Source organism: Aulonocara sp. 'chitande type north' Nkhata Bay, linkage group LG6 (assembly GCF_057382095.1).
Source record: "Aulonocara sp. 'chitande type north' Nkhata Bay isolate Kocher_YH1m ecotype deep benthic linkage group LG6, A_spYH_male_GT1.1, whole genome shotgun sequence".
NCBI classification, from domain to species: Eukaryota; Metazoa; Chordata; class Actinopteri; order Cichliformes; family Cichlidae; genus Aulonocara; species Aulonocara sp. 'chitande type north' Nkhata Bay.
Genome location: NC_141349.1, coordinates 43,771,885 through 43,794,384, shown reverse-complemented (window position 1 = coordinate 43,794,384; position 22,500 = coordinate 43,771,885). Strand labels below are relative to the sequence as shown.

The 22,500-nt window shown below is 47.5% G+C and overlaps 1 protein-coding gene across 7 annotated transcripts in view; it reads right to left on the bottom strand.

Moving 5' to 3' along the window:
* Window positions 1-22,500, bottom strand: part of LOC147328629 (uncharacterized) — a 60,223-nt gene that overhangs the window by 28,975 nt on the left and 8,748 nt on the right. For 5 of the 7 annotated variants that reach the window (XM_086297124.1, XM_086297128.1, XM_086297127.1 and 2 more), the window contains exons 1-4: window positions 16,174-16,352; window positions 5,685-6,892; window positions 4,782-5,207; window positions 2,829-3,036 (exon numbers count right to left, since the gene is read on the bottom strand). In XM_086297124.1, the coding sequence (XP_086153250.1) occupies window positions 2,829-3,036; window positions 4,782-5,207; window positions 5,685-6,734 (1,684 nt within the window). In that variant the 5' untranslated portion in view covers window positions 6,735-6,892; window positions 16,174-16,352. Of the gene's footprint in view, window positions 1-2,828; window positions 3,037-4,781; window positions 5,208-5,684; window positions 6,893-16,173; window positions 16,353-18,019; window positions 18,290-22,500 lie in introns of those variants that run through there. The other 2 variants (XM_086297126.1, XM_086297125.1) reach the window with 2 other exon arrangements.

The following is a 22,500-nucleotide window of genomic DNA, read 5'->3' as shown; positions in this document are numbered from 1 at the left end:
TCAGACAACAATTCTGACGACTAAAGATCCAAACGGGACAAGCAAAAATTTTTTTAAATTAGAGCTGGGCGATATGAGATTTTTTCATATCACGATATGTTTTTTTCATTTCAGGCGATAACGATATCTATCACGATATAAGCCAAATAACTATATTTGTAAGATTGAAATGTGCCGTTGCTCACAAGTAAAATGTGAAATAATCAGCAGCTTGTTTTTATTTAAATATTTATTTCCCATAATAAGTTCAACAGGGTAGATGTACTTAAGGAACATGAGACTTTTTCAGATAGATAAAGGCAAATATTGCAAACTACACAAAAGGCAGCCGCTAAAGCGTTTAAGTTTCAAAATAGAACAAACAAAACAGACTAAATTGTCAATTCCACTTAGAAACAAAATATAAATTCTAAAAATAAATCTTAGTTTGTTTTACAGAAGAACAGACAAAACTGACTAACTTTTGTCAATATCAAATAAACTGAGAACTAAAAGGAAATTCTCAATCTCTCCTTGTTGTATAGCTTAGCTTTTCAAACAGTTTTAACAGTTACTTTAGTCTGACAAAAGCCGAATGACGAATTAGCGCTTCCAGTCAGAGACTGAGGCTACGTCCACACGTACACGGGTATTTTTGAAAACGGAGATTTTCCGTTTTCGTTTTAAAAATAATCCCGTCCACACATAAAGGCAGAAATGAAGGAAAACGCTGCTATGAACATGCCAAAGCAGCAGGTGGCGCTAGATTCCTAACCGTGCAGAAATGTTGGCCAATCAGAAGTCTAGAAGCCTCGGTGGGAAAAAGTAAACAAAGCTGGGGCACAGAAGCAGAACCGAGTCGTATGTGTGGAGGGACAGTAACTGTGTGTATATGTAAGCATTTAAACACTGCAGAGAGTAGAATTAACAGTATTGTAGAAATTCATTTCACCGAAACAATAACGTGGCGCACAGTGTGACGCATGCACCAGTTTATTGTATTTCCAGACTTGCTTTCGGCACATTTACAGTGCACGCTACTCTGTTTTTTGTCAGACTTGAAATAGCCGAAATACCTTCACACTACGGAACTTCTATGGCTCTTCCATTCGACAATCTCTCCGGCGTTGGAACCATCATCTGTTTTCTCTTCGGTCACGCTCGGTTGATTTTTCTAGTCGGCACACTCATTTCCTCCATTACGCGCTGGCTCCATTACCCGCTGGCTGCTTCCCAAACAAACACACGTGCGGCTTGGCACTTGTGCTGTACGTAACAAGTCACGCGACGTGACGCTGCGGCTGTGATTGGTTTGGCTCTGCGCTACTTAATTTGGATTGGCTGACCTTTTTAAAAAAAAAAAAAAAAAAAAAAAAAAAAAAAAAAGAGGACAAGAGCGGCGAGGTCTATCGCGATAGCTTAATTTCTCTATCGAGTAAAAGTTATATCGCGATACATATCGTTATCGTTCTATCGCCCAGCTCTATTTTAAATAATAATAATATCAACCCTTTGAAATGTGCAAACAGAGTCCGCAGCAGCGCTGCCAGCAGACCTGCACCCAAACGTCACAGCTGCAGCGTCCAGTGCTGTGGCTCCAAACTACAATCATGTGTTAATAACTGATGGCTGGAGACTCAAGACGTCGCTCCTCGCCGCTCGCGCTCGATACGCTCGGCTCACCTGGTTTCATTCAGACCACTTCAGCAGCCTCAGGCACACACCTCTACCAAACTACACCATTCCAAACAGCTGGTACATCCAAGTGTTTCCTGTGAGAGCTCAGCAATGTATTGCAGCTCTGCAGGTGTCCGATCCAAACCTTACAGATGTGCTCTGAGGATACCTGGTCAGGTGTTCCAGTCTGACTGCTCTGTTTCAAGAGTTAAACAGAGAGAACAAACTCAGCAGGAAAGTGTTTGCTGAGGTCACAGTGATACTTCAGAGCCACCGCCCCCTGCTGGACATTAACAAGAACGCAGGTTTAAGGCAATCTTGCACTGGGTCCAACTTTCAGACCTGGAAGCTGCAGACTCAACCGTCCCAGTGTCTGTGGCGACGTGGAGCATGACTCGATTCCAGTTCACAGGAGCTGTGACAGCTGTGTGCTGCCTGCACAACCCCACCAACCTTACAGATGATCGCACAGTCACGAAGGCGAGCTGCATCCTTATTAGCAAGAAGATTTCAGCGCTGCTTATTTCCCCCTGCAGCAAAAATCCAAAGTGCAGACTCTCAAACACAGAGAAGAATCCATTCATTAGATTTCCGTCTTCAGGTCAAGAGACGTCCGTTTGTTCCCGAGTGTGAGCGACGAGGACAGACGAGCTTTTGTCCAGCAGAACGTGACCTTTACACAGAGTCTCCACACAAATACTCCGTCCACAACAGGCACATCTGCATTTTCAGCTATGTAAATGACGCTGCGGCTCAGTGACTCTGGAAAACAAGCTGCTCACACACACACACACACACACACACACGTGTGGAATTACAGGCCACTGGACCCCCTGTAGAGCCCACAGCACTGTTTAAGTCAAGTCTCCTCAGCAGCAGTTTACCTGATGTCTCCACACGCATCATCACGAAAAACACAAACAAGGAAGAACAAACAGGAAGTAAACACCAGCCTGAGGAAAAAACATCCCCGAGTGTTTCCTCCGAGAGCAACAGGGAACTAAAACACACACACACACACACGAATAAATTAAAGTTCTGCAAAACTGCAGCTAAAACAAAACCATCAGCTGCAAACTCACTGTATGTTAGGTCTCTGCTGTGTGTGTGTGTGTGTGTGTGTGTGTGTGTGTCAGGTATGTGCTCAGAGAGCAGGCACTGCACTGACTCACTCTGACTCTTGGTAGTTGGAGCTCCACTCCCAGCACTCGGCCCACCTTTTCCCAGCGTGGAGCCATCCGTCTGGGCTTGCCTGGGTCCGGGGCTCCCCTGACCTGGAGGTCCGGTCCCTGAGCCCGGAGCTGGTCCCGAGGGCCCGCGGTCTGCTCTGGTGCCTCTTCCCTGAGGCCTGGGGCTGGGTCCCAGCTTGGAGGAGACTTTCTGTAAGAAGAGCTGACGTTTAGTGACGGCGTCCCAGCCGAGGGGCCCCAGCTCGGAGCTGCAGAGCGAGACCATGGTGTTAGCCATTCCCCACTCGGAGTCGGAAATGTGGACGAGCGAAGCAGGGGAGGAGTGACAGAGAGAGAGAGAGATTTTTTTAAAACTGGAGGGGAGGAGGAAAAGGAGGGAAGGAAATGAGGAGGAGGGAAACTGGGAGTGTGCTGCAACTACGAGGAGGGCAAAAACAGTTGCCATTGTGTCGTACACTCCCCTCGAGAACCCGAGCTCGGACGGGGCCAGGAGCTTTCTCTCTCCCCGCCCCCACCCCTCCATGTTCCTCCCCCTCTGAGTACACGAGCACACATGGAGCGAGTTTATGGCAGAGAGTGTGTGTGTGTGTGTGTGTGTGTGTGTGTGTGTGTGTGAGTGTGAGTGTGAGTGTGTGTGTTTGTTGTAGAAACTGCTGCTCAGCAGCTGCTTTATTGACTCCGATCAGAAACCTCGGAGCCTCCTTCGGCCGAGCCGGCGGATTACTGCAGCGTTCACCCTAAATCATGTGTTAACATGCAAGCTGGCAGCACAGCTGATTGTCTGGTAATACATGAAAAGATGGAGCGCACGCGTGCAGCAGCGTTTCCGTCATCGCTGCCAAAATAAACTCAAGTGTCACGTCGGCCCGACTCAAACCACATGTGCGCGGTCTGTGTGGAATATTCAGATATTTATGGGACATGAAACTGTGCCCGTCGCTGCGCCGTGAACCTCCTCTGCAGAATTCATTACTAATCAGACGGGAACTACTTTCCCCGCCACACTACAGCCACCAACCACATCGCTTTGCAGAAGGAAGCGTGCAGTTAAGCTGTGCACAGATGATTATGTGGTGACGTGTCCCTTTAAACATTCGTACTCTCACAGCAGGGTTTAACAGGTATCTGCCCCGCCCCCGGGGCGGCCTGTGACAGCAGGTTTTACACATCTTCAAAAACACATACCAGAGACCGTGCACGCTCGCCGTGCACATACCGCTCCCTCCTGTAAACTCAGCGCATCATCAGCGCAGCTAAAGCTCGCAGTTATTTATCAGGAAGCTCGTTTCATCTTTCATCTCCTCGAGCTTCAAACTCATCAGCTGACGAGGAAACGTTCACGCCAGCGCTGCATCCAGCTCGCCCTGTTGCACCACATGCCGCCTTCACACGAATTCAAAGTAAATCCTGAGCTCAGGTCACAGACTGGACGCCACAGCGTGCAGGAGGCCCTGCAGACGGACATTTCTTGGGAACTTTAACATTAACGTCTTGCAGCTTTTATTTTGATATGATATAAAAGTACGGTGTGGCTCAAACACCACCTGTGATTGGTTAAGGATTAAATATCGTGGATGGAGGTGACGATACCAACTCAGCGGGTGGAGCAGCGACCCGGGCTAATGTTCAAATCCACCCTGAGGCAGTTTAAGCTCTGCTCTCTGTCCCAGCAAAAGCTTAAAAAGACTTGCGTGTGTATATAAACACGCTTCATGTGTGTTGCATGTGTTGAACCGTTTCCAGAGAGGAAACCTCTCCTCCGTCCTCACATGCAGACACTCTGTTATGTCACAGATGTGCTGCCAACAATAAGCACATATCGAATTACTTCTTGCACCTCGAGCCGCCAGAGTTCCCGGATCGTTCGTGTGCAAAACGACATGTTTAAACTCTCATGAGGCAGACGAGTGCAGTTCACGTCTTCTTCATACTCACCCTGGTAGGCGTCCGTGGTTTCTCCACAGCGGCTGCCGACACCGAAGCCTCTCCTGAGCCCTCCGTTTGCCCCTCCACACACTCCTCACTTGGGCATTTTGCTTCCCCCTCATCAGGTTTTCCATATTTATCGGGCACGTCCCGGTCAGCCTTCCTGGGAGCATTCAGGCGTTTTCCCCCAGCGACCTCGGAGCCCAGCGAGCTGGTCGAAGTGGACAGGGTTCGGCTGACGGATAAACTCTTCTCCTGCGGCACGGTCGGCTCCCCGGCTGCTTTCCTGTGGTTTGGCTTGATGTTCCTGCTCTTTGCTCTGATCACAGCCACTTTGATGGGACCTGCCGACGACCGCTGTCTTTTACCTCCATCACCAGCCTGCACCTCCTTCCTCACCACAGCTCTCTTCCCATTGGACGGGGCAGATTTATTCTGAGTAGAAGACACATTTGAAAATGTCAGAGTGTTCATGTCACCTGATAAGCAACAGCTCAGAGTGTGGGCTCACTTAAAGAAGGCCCTGCTGTGTGCTTCTATTAAACACGCCCTTTACTCTTTTCTAAGCCAAGTAATAAATTACTTTGAGGGTTTTTATGTGACGTGACGTGACACTGGTCAGTGACCATGTGACCTGTGTTCAGGTGTTGTGCAGGAAGCAGCTGCACTACACTTCCTGCTACACCGACTTGTTGGAGGAAACTTTCAGTGAAATCTGGGACTACAGGTCGATGCTAACATGCTAACATGCTAACATGGATTATGCTGATTATGGGTCTGTGTACCTGTGCAGGTGTTCCAGTAATAATCAGTGATTACATTACTTGTTGTCTATCACATAAAACATTTCGAGTGACCCTGAACGTCGGGGTGGAGGTGCAGCAAACACCGTAACACCTGGCTGCCGTGTACCTGGGTGGCAGGTTTCGGTGGGGAGGGGGCGGAGCGTGATCCCACTTTAGCTCTGACTGTTTTTAAGTCCACTCTGGAAACCCTCTTTGCTTCTGGACCGGGCGGTTTGGCAGCTGTGGAGGCGGCTGACCTGGGAGCAGGTCTGGGTCTTGCTGCCAGACTCATGTCAGGCTGGGAGGGCGGAGGTTTGGAGCCCACTACACCCGTTTCAGCCTCTTCAGGTGGAGGAGAGCTCGTTTTCTTAACATCTTCAGTCGACATCTGTGTGTCTTCACTGAGGTGTTCAGAGGCTGGAGGATCTGCGTGACGTCCTGTGGACGGCTCTGGAGGACAGTGGACCGCAGGCCCGCCCACCTCAACCTCCGTCACCTGGACGCCGTCACCTGACCGACCACCTGAGCTCGCGATCATCGCACTGCTTCTCTGCACGTCCACATCAGAGCTCACAGACACAAACAACGCCTCCTCTTCATCATCATCATCATCATCATCAGCAGGGACTTCTGTTGCGTCCGAGTCTGGAGGTGAGGAGCTGCGCCTTCTCCCGTTACTGCTTCCACTGCTGACGTCCTCGTTGATGAGGCCGCCGTTTCCTGTCAGCGATCGGGCGAGTGTCAGGTTGTCGTTCCAGCTGTCCTGGTGGTAGTCGTCGCCGTTGGCGTCCAGGTAAACCGACACGGAGTTGTCGTTGGACTCCGTCACGGTTTGAGATTTCCCCAACGAGGTGTCGTCACCGTCATCGCCGTCGTCCGGGTTACGCTCCTCCTCGGGCGCCCAGTCTGAAACGACAGACTTCAGAGTCACAGTTTTCACCGCCGTCAGGGTAACGTCGAACATGTCGTAGTCCAGCGGGCTGTCGGTCCGGCCCCCGCTCAGACTCCGCAGCGACTCAGGAGACGACTCGCCGAGGCAGGACGAGGAAGAGGAGGAAGAGGAGGAAGACGAAATTGGGAAAGCATTCCCGTTGTGGTCTCCCGCACTGTGGAGAGGGAGCTTCATGCCGCCCGCGCCCCTGACGGGGACACTGTTAGCGGGCTCGGAGGCGCTCATCTCGAGGGCAGGAAGTTCGCGGTCAGGACGTCACAGCGCTGCGCTCTTTCCACCGACACAGTCACACCCCAACGCTTCCACGAAGGCTCGACCGCTCTGACGGATCCTCACATCATGGCTCTGAAACATTTTTCAGGAACCTGGAAACGTTCCAGAGTCTGCAGGGAGACAGAGAGTTACAGTTTAGACTCTGATCGAACATCAGCAGCTAATCTTCATCATTACCAGAGCTGAAGAAGAGCAGCACGTTAGTATCGGCTAAATTCCTTCTAACGACACTCCGGCCAACAATCAAAGAAGCGAAACTTTCAACAGGACGAACGTGAATGCAATCATAGAAGCTGCCTCTGCACCTGTCAGCATCATCTTATTGACGGCGAGGTCACCGACAGTAAGAAGCATCACGGCGATACCGCTTCGATCCTCCGGTCAGATATCAAGTGAAAGATTGTCACCGAGCAAATAACAGCTCGACACCGACTCATGAAGCAAGTTTGAAAGTCTTCACATCGTCATCTAACATTTAACCTGTGCAGAAAACAAGAAAACAAACATCAGCTGCAGCTGCTTCAGGTAAACATCTCATATACTGATCAGTCAACGAAGTTATCCTGTCCATCATCATCATCATCGTCGTCGTCTCGTGCATGAGAGCGGTCTCTCCCTGACAGACGAGGTTTCCAGAGGCTTGTCACAAAGAACCAGGCAGAAGAAAAGTGCTCAGGATTCATCCAATCAGGAAGCAAAGCTCTGAGTGTGCATTAAAACTGCCGCTGCTGCAACAACGGGCAGTGAAAGTTGAGAAACGCTGCCCTCTGCAGGCTGCACTGATCACTGCAGCAAAAAGACGACAGAGTCAGAACCCCGACAGGTAAGCAACACCTTCAAAGTTCATCACGCACCAAAATCTGACCTGCTGTCTGTGTTTCTGCCTACATGTGTGTGTGTTTACCATGTACTCATGTAATTACCATGTAATCTTTGTGGAGACCAAAATTTGGAAGTTTACTATACTTGTGGGAACCAAAGTGCCCGTCCTCACCAGTTTGAAGGTATTTTTGAGGCTCAGAACGTGGTTTTAGTGTCAGGGTCACAGTTAGGTTACGGTCAGGCTGAGGGATGGGATAAGTGGGTAGGGAAAGCATTCAATTAGATGTCCCCACAAGGATATGAAAGCACAACTGTGTGCGTGTGTGTGTGTGTGCGTGCGTGTGTGTGCGTGTGCCTGTGTGCGTGTGTGCATGCGTGCGTGTGTGTGTGTGTGTGTGTCTGTGTGTGTGTCAGGGACAAAGAAAGAGGAGCAGCTAATAAAGGCGCTCAGATCCAGGACAGCGCTGCTGCTCCATTATCCGGTAATGGCAGCAGAGCCTGTGGGCGACACTCGCTGTCAGGCTGCTGCAGGAAACACTTCCTCACTGAACTCACAACATTTCCCTCTGTTTGTGTTGAAAAGGACAAAAGACAGAGACAGACTTCTCTGCTTACCTGCGACTATGATAAAGATGTTTTATTCTTATAGCTTTGATGTGTCATTAGCTCGGAGCTGAGACGTGCTTCACTTTGCCCTGTGCTGCCTAATCCCTTCAGTCTCTGCGCCTCCATAATGCACAAGCTGTGCTCAGGCAGACGCTGTCAGCATCACCTCACTTCCTCTCTCAGGTGTCTGCAGTTCACCTGCTGTGAACATCAGAGACTCTGGGAAGGTTCAGCGTCTCCAGCAGCAGAGTGACCGACACCTGCGCTCACCTGTGTCAGAGCTGCAGCAGCCTCTCGCTGCTGTCGCTGCACTTCTGAGCTGCATGTTTGCACTGTTTGTGTCACGTGTTGTTAGGAATAAAGCACATCATGCTCTCATCATCCAAACTGCTGCTTGCTGGATTCAGACACTGACCGGTAAGCAGGATCAGCTGATCCTGGATCTTTTAAACTCCAAGCTAAACTACAAGCTCGCATTAGATCACCTGGTGCATTCACTGCACGTCTGTGCACATAAAAATGGATTTGTGGTGATGAATTCCTTCCAGGTGAGTTGTTTGTCCCAGCTCTGACAGAGTGAATGCCCTCAGGCCATTGCAGACCGTGCACTCAAACACAGCCTGACGACCGCTCATTTTAGCCTTATTTCAGAGCTTTACTCAGACTGCAGACACTCCTCACTCTGACTATCAGATAGTCAAATGAAATTAATGATCCAAACTGATGACCGCACTGTTCTCCGTGCAGAGAAGGAAAGGCACAGAGGGAACCATCCTCCATCAGAGCGAGACGCCGCTCTCTCTGACACGAAGCCTCGAAACTGAACCGAAAGATCCTGAGCTCTCCTCCAACAACCAAACGACTCATCCACTCCTGTTAGGATCAGTTTCCCCACCAGCCTCTGGCAGTGTGTGTGTGTGTGTGTGTGTGTGTGTGTGTGTGTGTGTGTGTGTGTGTGTGTGTGTGTGTGTGTGAGGGAATAATGGGGCTAATCTAAGCTAAGGTCCCTGCTACGCTTGTCGAGCAGGTTAAGTCCAGAGTGGATGGAGTGGAAAAGGAAACGAGCAGCACGAGAGGCCCAGCGACCACGAGGGAATCAACATGCATCAGTAAATCCACAAAATTCACTGATTTAACCATTTTGATTGACCTGTTACAGCCGAACACAGTCAAAGTGTTTTATGCGTCTTAGTCCAGCTTTACAAAATCATTCCTACCAGAGCTGCTCTGGCAGCACAGGGTGGCCCTTATCAACAGCACCCGGAGCCCAACGAGCTCCACAACACAGGTTTATACGAAAGCAGCCAAAGACCCCAGATCAGCATCCACGGCTAACATCACGTACACTGAAGTAGTGTAGGGTAGTAAATGCTGCTCAGCAGTGCATCTACAACAGATCACAAACATTATGCTGATGCCGGGAACGGGCTTGGTTTGCTGTGCTAGAATAAAGTGTAATTGCACATCCACTACAGCAGGTGGCAGGGTTTTTTGCACCGAGCGTGCGCACACACAGCACAGAGCAGGAGACACAAAGTGCAGCAAACAAACCCTCAAGAAAAATATTTAAATATATTAAATATTTAACAGACAGAGACAGACGGAGATGACGGGACAAACAAAAGTCTCAGAAAGCTAAGACGAGGAAATGTGGCGGTGCGTCTGTAGCGCTCGGCTTCACTCTGACTCGGTTAAAGTGTTTTATATGTTTGAGGAGGCCCGAGTGAGTTTTTGAGGACCTGCATTTATTGAGTTTCTTTCATTTTATTATTCAGAAGCAGATGGTTCAAGTCAGTCAAATGTTTTTAGTTTGAATAAGGTTTTATTTTCTTAAATTTCAGACAAATTTTCAGACAAAAAAATGTTAAAGATATTCTTTGATTGAAGTTGATCTACGTTTCTTTTGTTTTCTTTAATGTTAATAAGGATACAATATCATGCAGAGATGTGCTTAAAATATAACAGACAAATGAGACTACTTATAGGGAGAGTGGGGTCGTAACAGGAAATAACTGAGACGCCACGCTCAAAAGAGAGGACACTGCAAAGACTGTATATAAAAGATGGAATTAGCCACCATGTTGTCACCCATTTGCTTCTGGCGTGAACGTTGGTGCTTGTTTATAACTATTAGCTAACGCTAGCTAGCTTAGCTATGTGAACCTCACACAGCTGCTAATTATTCCTCAGAAACATTCAAATAAAATTCTAGAATTTCACTGAAAACTGGAGCTCCGCCTCCTTGGACCATCTGTCAGTACAGTAACCACACAGCTGCCGTGTTATTGGTCAGATGATGTTATTAAAAACGCTCCAACAGCACGAACACGGTGCAGAGGTCCCGCTGAGGTGCAGCGTAGCAGAGAGCTAGCAGCTACAGCCTTCGACTCTGCACTTTCCTCTGTGCTGCTCTAGGCTCCGCCCCCACTGTTACTTTCTCTCAGCTCTGCTTTTTAACAGAGCAGTATCTGTTACAGTCTGCTCTCATGTTCTTATTTAGTAAAAGTCTCATATTTCTATCAGCAGTAACAGAAAAAAACAAACTTTTTTGACCAGCAACACCGACTTTTAAAACTTGATTCTCCTCTGAGTCGGTCTGAACTCGAGAGGTGCAGCTTTGCGTCTGACTTCTGCTTGTCCTTTCAGGCTTTTAAAGCAGCTCAGCAGGGGGTGTTTGTTTTGTTCATAAGGACAGCCCTCAGCCTTTCTGGCAGCAGCACAGCAGACCCTGATGTAGGGGTTTCTTTGGTTGGCTCTAATAATCACAAACACTGAATGAATCAGCTTCTGCGATGGAGGCTGACCTCACTCTGATCTGAATGTGAAACACTCAGCAGGAGGGAGACCGCTTGTTTAACTCATCATTTCTTAGCGTTGCACAATGAACCACACAAAGATGATGGAATGGAAACCAACCCGAGCTCCTGGGGTTAAAACAAAACAATGTTTTAACAAGTGAACCTGGAAATCTGTCGTCTTTCCTCTGCACGTTTGTCCTCAAACCTCTGCAGACGCCACAAAAACAGGCCGCTGGTGTTCGAGGTCACGGCAGGAAAAGAGAGAGCCATCACTTCCTTTTTCTCTTCCTTCAGCGCCTTGTTGAGCGCACGCTTATCCAATTGTTTGCAAAGCCTGCTTTAGCACCGAATGTGCTCCAACTGTTCTTTAACCTCCAGGTTAGTGAAGGAAAAGCTCGTCTGTTGTGATTTTAGGTGCAGGTTCTCTCACCGCCTACATGACTTTTCCTGTTTTCTGTCACGCCTCCTGTTCACGTTGAGTCGGTGTTCAAGAGCGAGGAATCCCTCTGAGCCAAAAACTCTTTTTCCTACTCTTGGATCTATATGATGTCATCAAGAGGGGACATCCCTAATATGGTCGTTTCAGGCATCCATGCTGAGTATTTCACAGCTCAGAATGAGTCACGGTTCATTTTAAACTGTGACTCATGCAAAGCTGCTCAGGAATAAAAATAGGTTTTTCCTCCGTTCTTTGTGGTTTTTCACCTTAATGAGCCCCAGTCTGAGCGTCCACAAGAAGCCGATGATCAACCTCAGAGTGGGCGGTGCCAGCCGCAGCTCGCCGCACTAGCAGCTGTTGGTGACTAACAGTCGGCTCCATTGTTTACAGCTGATCGTTCAATTCAAGTTCAGGAACTAAACTATCATGCAGGCTGCTGATTGGACTGTGAGCGCGCACACACACACTGAAGTGAGGAGCTGTGACCTGCAGAGTGCTGCAGAGGAGCTCAGTGCAGGACGCTGCAGTCGGTTAATATTTGTGCTCTGTGAGGGACGACTGTGCTTCACTGGACCATGAAGAACATGAAGGAAGCTCACAGCAGCGTTTCATAACAGCCCTGTGGAGGAACTGCACTGAAATCACTGTTCAGCAACACGAGGGGCTCAGAAACTGTTTCTAACCTGATACTCTGATTACTTTGATCTCCAGTTCTGTGAGTAATCAATTACTTCTGAAAAGGAAACATTAAACGAACCTGTACGCTACAGGACAATGACCAACAACAGGTGAGGTGTCAGAGGCACGGGTGTACTGCTGACCTGTAGGTCAGAGTGACTGCAACACACACACACACACACACACACACACACACACACACACACACGCGCACACACACACGCGCGCACACACACACACACACACGCGCACACGCACGCACACACACAGCTAATGGTAGCTAGCTTTTTGCATCCAGAGATATCTGCTGATTAGTGCTCTCTAACTCTGTTACTACAGTAACCTCACAGCAGCCATGTTATTGGTCACATGACGTCATTAAAATGCTCCAAAAGGCTCTAACAGCACAAACAGTCCAGTTCAGGCACAATTAGCTTTAAAGCTTAGCAGGCAGCTAGCAGCTACAGCCACCTGTGTCACCATCTACCTGTCAGTCAGAGAAGCCACGCCCCTAATAATGTAAACTTCCTATGACACCAAACAGTTTGTGTATCAGGCTGCAAACGTGTCTATTTCTGCTGGAAATGTTTAACATGGGGGACTGACTCACTGCTGCCTCTGCTGGGCGTCAGAGGAACTGCAGGTTTGGAGCTCAAAGCAAAAATTCAGTCCAAATATTCTGCAGAACTAAGTGAAACTAAACGATTCAGAGGCCTAAATGCAGATCAGGGTAGTGACAGGTGTGCACCGGGGTTTTGTTCTCACTGTCACACAGCTAAATAATTCAGGCTGTAACTGGACAGAGTATGACATAATCTGAGTTTCCAAGAAAAAAGAAAGATCGTAGGGCGGAGCCAGACGGAAATCTGTCTGAAAACGAGGGGAGGGCAGACACATTCAGGGCCAGAGCCAATGAAACATGAGCTCCCAGATTTGTCTGGTTTCCAGGCTGATGTTACGTCTCAGGCTGCTTAGACTACCTGATACCTGAGCGGTTTCACATTACAGTCCGATACCTAAACCGCCCGAGCTCACTGAGCAGAGACACCCTTCAGCTCATTTTTGCAGATCGCATCCTCGAGGTCATTCGCTCAGCGGGTACCCACGGCGCCCTCGTGGCAGCAAATCCACAGCTTCGCCTTCATACTCGGCCCTCCCTTCATCCCAACAGGTGAAACGACAGCAAGGGATTTATCTACTAATGATTCAATAACAACAAAATCCAATCGAGCCATCTGCAGGATTTATTCGAAACTGAAACCATCTGATGTGCAGGAACGACTGCGGCTCTGCTCTCATTTCACCGGCACCGAGCCAATCAGAGAGCTCGTTAACAGGCAGCAGGCTCACCTTTCCTTCATAGCAACACTTGGCAGCATCACACTCACTGCATCACCTTACAGCACAGAGCTGCCATCACTGCAGACACACACACACACACACACACACACACACACACACACACACACGATACAGTGAACGTGGTTACCATAGAAATAAAGAGAGTGCTTAGTCATTCTGTAAAGACGAGCTCGACTGCGTGTGAGGTGCTGTCTAAACACTGCAGGCACTGCAGAGGTGTGTGTGTGTTCAGATGACATAACAGTCACTATATTTCCCTGCATTAACCAGCTGAAGCACAGTAAGAAGAACAGTCTCTCAGGGGAAACAGCATGAGGATGACTTCTCATCAGCCTGACACTTAATGGACAGCGAGGGTGAGAGAGAGCGCTGCGAGCTGATTGGATGGCAGTCTAATGACGGCTGGTCCAGAGGTCACACAGCAGCGTGTGGATGGAGCCGTTATGTAACCAGCTAGCTGGCCTTCGGGGCGGGCTCACTGATCAATACCTGCGCAGCTGATGGGGTCGGCGTGGAAACGCTGCCTCATTACCGCAGTGACACAAACGGTTCCACGTGGACACCTGTGCTAAAGAACGAGCACCTACATCTGCAGGCCCGTTCTTCCTGTCGCCGTTTTCATTTCAGTCCATTACATTTTTGTTAGAAGTCCAGTGACGGATTGTTCTGGAAATAGAGCTGCAGAGCTTCCCATCGGTAAAAATACAGACCCAGATCACATGACGTGTCCATACATGGTCAGAAATGCCCACACATGATGTGGTTTTTTTCCACTGCATGAACCAAATGTTCCTGAAGCTGACGGCACCCACAGGAGGGCTCAAACACCTCTGTGGCTGATCTTAGAGAATCTCCCCGATTTTTCCACATTTCAAGCTTCTCCAGACATCATTAATATTTAAAACCGCTGCTACGAGGCCTCGCTCTGACACGCAGATGTGGCGCTGCGTTCTAAAGCGGACCCAGCGTCCTCTGGGAACCACGAAGCCTCGGCTCCTCTCAGCAGGCGTAATAACCCAACCTATCAGAGGCAACGCCTGTTACACTGAGAGGCATCACATGACTCCTGTGAGGCTTCCAACTGTCATATCATGAAAACTTTTATTCGATCGATCGATTGATCTCCCACGTGTGGGACGGATAGAGGTTTTGTGGTTATACATCAATACAACTGTTATATCGCAGATTATAATAACATGTAGGCATTACGTCCATATTAACTACATAAATTGCAAAAAAAAAAAAAAACTACAAAAAAACTGAACTTTTTTCAACACATTTCTAGTTATAGAAAGTTCAAGACTGTAAATGCAAAAAAGTTGCACAAAATCATGTCTTCATAGTTTCATTTTTGAGATAGACCAATGTTTATAAACAATTTGCAAACAAACAGCATCAAAACAAACCATTTCCAGCAGTTTCAGTTCTGAGCGTCTCAGAAACCGTACAGGAGAGCATGAAGTCCAACACGACTTTCACAAACACCAGGGAACCTTTGAAAGGCCTGCAGGATAAAAACTACGTGTCCCATGAAAAATGACGTCACTTCCAGGACATGAAATAGTTCGCGCTGACGTTTATTCCAGCGCAGGAAGTGCTATGAACAGCTGATCGGATCAGCAAAGCCATATGTGGAAGGAAACCGCGACCTGGACAAGCTGGATGCATGCTATGGAAGCACAAAGATTATTGTGCTAGCTGATGTTCAGAACGCTCAGAGGGGCCTTAAAGGGTTAAAACCATATAATGATTAATGTAACTGCAGGTGTCGGCCTCACGTTTACCTGTACAGGTAAGAACCAATGCAAACACTCGTCTCGAAGCTTCCCCCAACGAGCCAATCAGCTCAGCCGGAGAACAGAAGAACCAATCATGCTCGCCGGTCCGTTATCACCATAGAGACACAGGTAAGTGCACTATTGTTGCCATGATGTGAATTAACATGTTTGTTTAGTGCTCTGGTGGGAGGAGCCAAAGCAGTTTGTTGTTTTGATGCTGTGCATGCAGTGAAGGACAACTTACAGCAAAACGCTTCAGCAGTTTAAATAATTTGAGTTTTTCTTTAAAGGAAATCTAATCAGGTTAGACTGGAGACGAGCTGTGCGGTTTAAATGTCCCGGTCACCATGGAGACGAAAGTTACGGCTCCATCCGCGTTCGTTAAGGCGGCCATCAGGAATATCGGCCTGGACTGGCTCCGAGGTGGCTGCAGAGTTGTGAGTCTGTGCTGCAGCTGTGTGTACATTTGTACAGGATTCAGTTACATGAACGATCCTCTGAAAGCATCTGGAAACAATCACAGACGCCAAAGGAAGGACTGCACGCCATCACCTCCGTGTCTCCACAGTCGGCCGTTACTTATCCATGTGCAGCAGCTCCACTTTACATAAGAGCGGACGCTGCAGCAGGAAGTTTAAATACCATCATCAGACTCATTACAGCACGAGAAGTGTTTCGTCGGCTTATTTACTCTGAAGTTAACAGTTTACAGCTAATGAAGCCGGCTGCAAAAGATTAACTGTGACACAAGTTAATGTTACATGATCCATTTGTTTTGCACCAGCCAACAATTCAAAGTGCGCACACACTGCTCGTGCTCCAAGACCTAATGCCCCACACACACACACACACACACACACACACACACACACACACACACACACACTGTTGCCGCAGCTTTAACTTACTCTTCTCCTTCTCAGCCTGCAGTGCTGCAAAAACACATCCAGCATAAAAACAGAAGATTGGTGGGAGCTCCTTCAGCTCCTTCAGCTCGTTCGCTTCACACTGTCCTCAAACACACACACCACCCTCCTCCTCCTCACACACTCGTCCTGCTGCACAGTACATTCATGCGTTGTGTATTATCCCGTCACCGCTGTGTGTGTGAGCGAACGGGGAAGGCTACGCAGGCTGTGACGGTGGTCGAGAGGGGGAGGGAGGAGACTGAGGGAGGGAGAGAGGGAGGGATACACCTCCCTTTTTGGTTCTGGAGCAGAGGCACGCTGCTCAGTGCTGCAGTAACAAGAAACAGTGCACGTGTGCGAGGCAGACACACACGCGCACAGACACACACACCTTCCCCAAGGTCTGGTGTGGGAGGGAAAGTCAGTCCCATGTTTACAGAGAAGTTGCGTGAGTGTGTCTGCCAGGTAACCCAACCCCGGTCAGGTCCAGCCTCCACCCTGAAACACACGGGAGGGTCCAGTGCTGACCCCTCCAGCTTGGTTGGCTGTTGCTAAGCAGCACTGGGCCCCCTCTTTGTTATTGGTTACAGGAGTTAGGTGTCTTTTTGGAGGGGAGGACGGAGAGGAAGGTTTGGGACTGCTGGAGGAAAAAGGCCAGTGAGAGTAATGGAAAAGTATCCTGTGTAATCTGATGTAGAGGAGGGGGAGGGGGGGAGGACGGGCCAATGGGAGAGCAGATCTAAGTGATTATTTAAATTAGTCATGCACGTCCTGCCAATTGATCCGAGCGCAGGGCTGCTATTGGTGGGCATTCGTCTTATTAACAGAACTCTGCAGATGACACACACACACACACACACACACACACACACACACACACACACACACACACACAGGTAAAGCTACCTGGCTTAGTCATGAAGCTGCATCCACAGACAGCATGTGAGCAGCGTCACACTACTTTCACTAGCAGCTATTTATGGCTGATAACAGTAAAATAAGGCATGTCACAATCACCAACCAGTGAACGATTTACAAAGAACATCATTCTTACAACATTACAAACATGATCTGACTATGAGAGCGTCAACAGGAAGCTCCAAGGAGAAGCAGCACCAGCACTGATAGTTACTGGTGTCAGCCTCCATCAGCTCTGTTTGGGTGGGGGCAGCAGAGACAATCGAAACTCCAGCAGGTGAAGAGTTTTTATTACAACCCGCAGGAAGGTTCTGGGTGACTCTCAGTTATCGGTCTGCTGGACACAGATGATCGTTCGGTTTCACGAGGCCGTAGCGCCCGGCTGGACTGTGGCAGCGTCACTTCATATTTCAGAAATGCCAACAAAGTTCGAGTGCAAAGTTTTATCACATCTCAAAAAACCAAAAACATCCAAACGTTCAAACACGCGTTAAGACTGCACTGCATGATCCAGCAGACGCCAGCGCCGAGAGCCTGCAGCAACAAAACATCCAACATGGCTGACTGACCAATCAGCTGACCCAGTAAAGCCAATAAAACCACTTAATTTCACCAACCCTGTCCTCGCCGACCACGTCTGTGCTGCAAGCGTCAGCTTCTCAAAGCTGGAGTCATAATTTGTGCGTGACAGGATGTTACGCGTCTGTTTCTCACAAACTTCACATTCTAACGGTTTTTCAGCGAAACACATTTTTAAATGTGAGTTCTTATAATATTTGAGTCACGTGCACAGTCCTCTCACAAACCCCGAAACTTCGAGCAGCCTCCTGCACCCAAAACTACGTGACACAGTTTATCCACAAATTATTGAAGCACAAACAGTTTGGTTGTTCAGAGGAAAACTAATGACCAACAGTAATCTGATTACCTTTAGATCTCACCGTGCCGTGTGACAGCGACTCACAGCATGGAAAACATCTCAGAGGACAAACACAGACGAAGGCGACAGAAGAACACGAGCGTGTGTTAAAGCGTGGGCGTGTCCACAGAACGATCAACACGTTTCTGCACGTGTGTCAATTTTGTACATGTACGAGCCACGACTGAAGCTTCCAGGCAGAGAGCACAATCCGCTCTTCTGTGGCGCATTTTCACATCCTGCCACTTCGAGACAGCGAGAGCCCAGATAGCACAAGCTCGCAGGTCCCAGAACGACGAGTGGCTGCGACTGAAATAGGCTTTCTAATCATCTCCTGCCGGCCTGACGCAGGAAGGAAAATGTTTGCTGATAAACCGGCAGCTCCGACTCCCCACAGCAGCTCGTCTCTCAGGTGGACCGCGCCTGCCGCCGTCCTTCAAGCTGCCACAAACTTATAGTCGTGTAAGTGTGTATTTATATCTTTGTGGGGACCAAGAATTGGACATTTACTATACTTGTGGGGACCAGTGTTGGTCAAGTTACTTGAAAAAAGTAATCAGTAACTAATTACCGATTACTTCCCCAAAAAGTAACCCCGTTACTTTACTGATTACTTATTTTCAAAAGTAATTAATTACTTAGTTACTTAGTTACTTTTTAAAAACACGATTTACAGCCTGAAGAGGTGATAAAGTGATAGATCTTTCAGCCCAATTCTACTTTTTCTACATAATCATCATACAAAATGTAATCAGATGGAAAAGTCTCTTTTTAAAACTTGTTTTATTAGTTTTAATCTTTTAACTTTATGCATCAAGCAAAAATTTAATTATATGCAACATTCTCTGACTGGAAGAAATTAGTTTAACATTTAAACCTATTTTCTGCACATTCCAGCACATAAAATAAAATATTTTTTGTGTTTACACTCAGTCTTTCAAATAGATGCAAGTAAAACACAGCAGAAAATAAATAAAGTCAAAGACTCAGCGGTCCTGTTGCTCTATTTTCACCTGTAAAGCAGGAGTGGGGTAGGCGGAGGTTTACCCTGGTGCAGGTGTGCCGCGGTCAGTGGAAGAATCCGTGAGTTTCTCTGTGAGTTTCCCATCACGTCGTAGCTACTCGGTGCTTGTTGGAAGTTTAGGGGTTTTTTCGCTGTAAAAAGAAGTTTTCTTCCCACGCACAGCGGACACTAATGTTTTTGTCCCTTTTTATGGAATCAAACTCAAAGTAAGGTCAGTACTTCCACGCTTTAAACGCTGCACGCTCATACTCTCTCCCGCACTCGATATGTGATCCACTGTTGATCTGCACACAGCTGTTGTCACTAACGTCGCACTCGCTTACGTCACTGTCATGAGACATTCTCGCAAAAAAAAAATCACGGTTTTAGTAACGCAGTAACGCAGCGTTCCTACGGGAAAGTAACGGTAATCTAATTACCGTTTTTGCAATAGTAATCCCTTACTTTACTCGTTACCTGAAAAAAGTAATCAGATTACAGTAACGCGTTACTGTAATCTGATTACTTTTTACAAGTAATGCGTTACTGCCCACCTCTGGTGGGGACTGGCAGCCCTTATGGGGACCAAAATCCTGGTTCCCATGAGTCTGAAGGCAATTTGGAGACTCAGAATGTGGTTTTAGTGAGAGGTTATGTCAGCTCGATGTCCCCACAAGATATGAATACCCGACGTGTGTGTGTGTGTGTGTGTGTGTGTGTGTGTGTGTGCGCGCGCGCGCATAGGAAAACAACAGGAACAGGGAAAACCTTTAACTCCAGGACTGCACCGATCAACAACCTCACAGGATTTTAAATTTGTGCCATCGTGAACTTTAACCTGAGGGTTGGACACTCTGACATCTCGTTTCTGAAGAATGACGGACTTCAGATTATTTTGAAACGACCTTAAAACGCCCCGACTGATGAGCAGCAGCAGCGTTTGTTTCTCTGAGGTCTTTGCTGATGTTTCCTCCCTCGCACCACGTCCTCGCACACCTGAACACTCCGACGTCTGCTTTCACAGGCGTGCTCAGCCTGATGACCAGCAGCAGCTCCTGGCTCAGCTTCTCGCTGTGTGGCCTCAGGATTCCCGCACTCAGATTTTTATTAAACAATAACTCAGTTTAATGTGTCGGACTTTGATTTATCTGAGGTTGGTTTATTTCTGTCGTGTCCAAATATGTAAACCCTGCAAATTTAAAGAGCTGCTTCTGTCGTCTCACCGCGATGCAGCGTGTAACAACACCGCAGTCACCTGATCCACCGCCATCAACACGATCACTTTCAGAATCCCCGCTGCCAGCTCGACAGAGGATTCGCCACCTTTGACCACTCCCACTCAAGTTTCACACATTTACTCATGAAATCCACTTCAAACTAGAGCTGGGCGATATGAGATTTTTTCATATCACGATATGTTTTTTTCATTTCAGGCGATAACGATATCTATCACGATATAAGCCAAATAACTATATTTGTAAGATTTAAATGTGCCGTTGCTCACAAGTAAAATGTGAAATAATCAGCAGCTTGTTTTTAAATATTTATTTCCCATAATAAGTTCAACAGGGTAGATGTACTTAAGGAACATGAGACTTTTTCAGATAAATAAAGGCAAATATTGCAAACTACACAAAAGGCAGCCGCTAAAGCGTTTAAGTTTCAAAATAGAACAAACGAAACAGACTAAACTGTCAATTCCACTTAGAAACAAAATATTAATTCTAAAAATAAATCTTAGTTTGTTTTACAGAAGAACAGACAAAACTGACTAACTTTTGTCAATATCAAATAAACTGAGAACTAAAAGGAAATTCTCAATCTCTCCTTGTTGTATAGCTTAGCTTTTCAAACAGTTTTAACAGTTACTTTAGTCTGACAAAAGCCGAATGACGAATTAGCGCTTCCAGTCAGAGACTGAGGCTACGTCCACACGTACACGGGTATTTTTGAAAACGGAGATTTTCCGTTTCCGTTTTAAAAAATAATCCCGTCCACACATAAAGGCAGAAATGAAGGAAAACGCTGCTATGAACATGCCAAAGCAGCAGGTGGAGCTAGATTCCTAACCGTGCAGAAATGTTGGCCAATCAGAAGTCTAGAAGCCTCGGTGGGAAAAAGTAAACAAAGCTGGGGCATAGAAGCAGAACCGAGTCGTATGTGTGGAGGGACAGTAACTGTGTGTATATGTAAGCATTTAAACACTGCAGAGAGTAGAATTAACAGTATTGTAGAAATTCATTTCACCGAAACAATAACGTGGCGCACAGTGTGACGCATGCACCAGTTTATTGTATTTCCAGACTTGCTTTCGGCACAATTTACAGTGCACGCTACTCTGTTTTTTGTCAGACTTGAAATAGCCGAAATACCTTCACACTACGGAACTTCTATGGCTCTTCCGTTCGACAATCTCTCCGGCATTGGAACCATCATCTGTTTTCTCTTCGGTCACGCTCGGTTGATTTTTCTAGTCGGCACACTCATTTCCTCCATTACGCGCTGGCTGCTTCCCAAACAAACACACGTGTGGCTTGGCACTTGTGCTGCACGTAACAAGTCACGCGACGTGACGCTGCGGCTGTGATTGGTTCGGCTCTGCGCTACTGAATTTGGATTGGCTGATTTTTTTTTTTTTTTTTTTTGAGGACAAGAGCAGCGAGGTCTATCGCGATAGCTTAATTTCTCTATCGAGTAAAAGTTATATCGCGATACATATCGTTATATCGCCCAGCTCTACTTCAAACTTAATAATTTTAAGTTTGGGAAACTGCAGACTTTCCTCCGATTGCGAGCTGTGTGGTCCATCAGTTCATTCACAGAGACCGAGCCCTGCAAAGCTCGGGGAGCCGAGTCTCCCACGAGACAGCAGATCCACTTTTGTCCGACCGACTGTAAACGCTCATTGTGGTTGAATTAGAAGTCAAACCGTCACTTACAGGTTTAGGTCGGCTTCAAAGATGTTTGTGTTGTTAATCTGCTCGTGGACAAAAGCGTCATCAGTCAGAGTGACTGTGTTAATCTCAGCGACAAGTCCGGGCAGAGGACAGCTCTCAGTCTCCCACCACAAGAATGCCGAACGCGAGGAGTGGCGGGATTAGAGCTGCAGACGCCCGGCAGCTCCACTGCTAACAGAAACACACATGTGCACGCAACAAAAACAGCTGCACGCACATTTAAACCTGTTGCTGCCTCACAAATGATCCAAAGCCAGCATCCAGCACATCTGAGAGCTGCAAAGTGTCCACACACACGCACACACACACTCATGAAGCTTCAGATTCATGAGTATAATTAGAATAAAAATAGAGTTAGAGTAAAGTTTGGAGTCCCATCTACTGATATTATTTTGCGTTAGCTTTGCACTAAAGTAGAAACGTCCTCCAAAGAGCTACTTTTACTTTCTGAGTAGATTCCAGAGCCTGTATTTTTCCACTTTTACTCGAGTAAAGAAGTTGAATCAGTACCTCAACTTTTACTGGAGGAT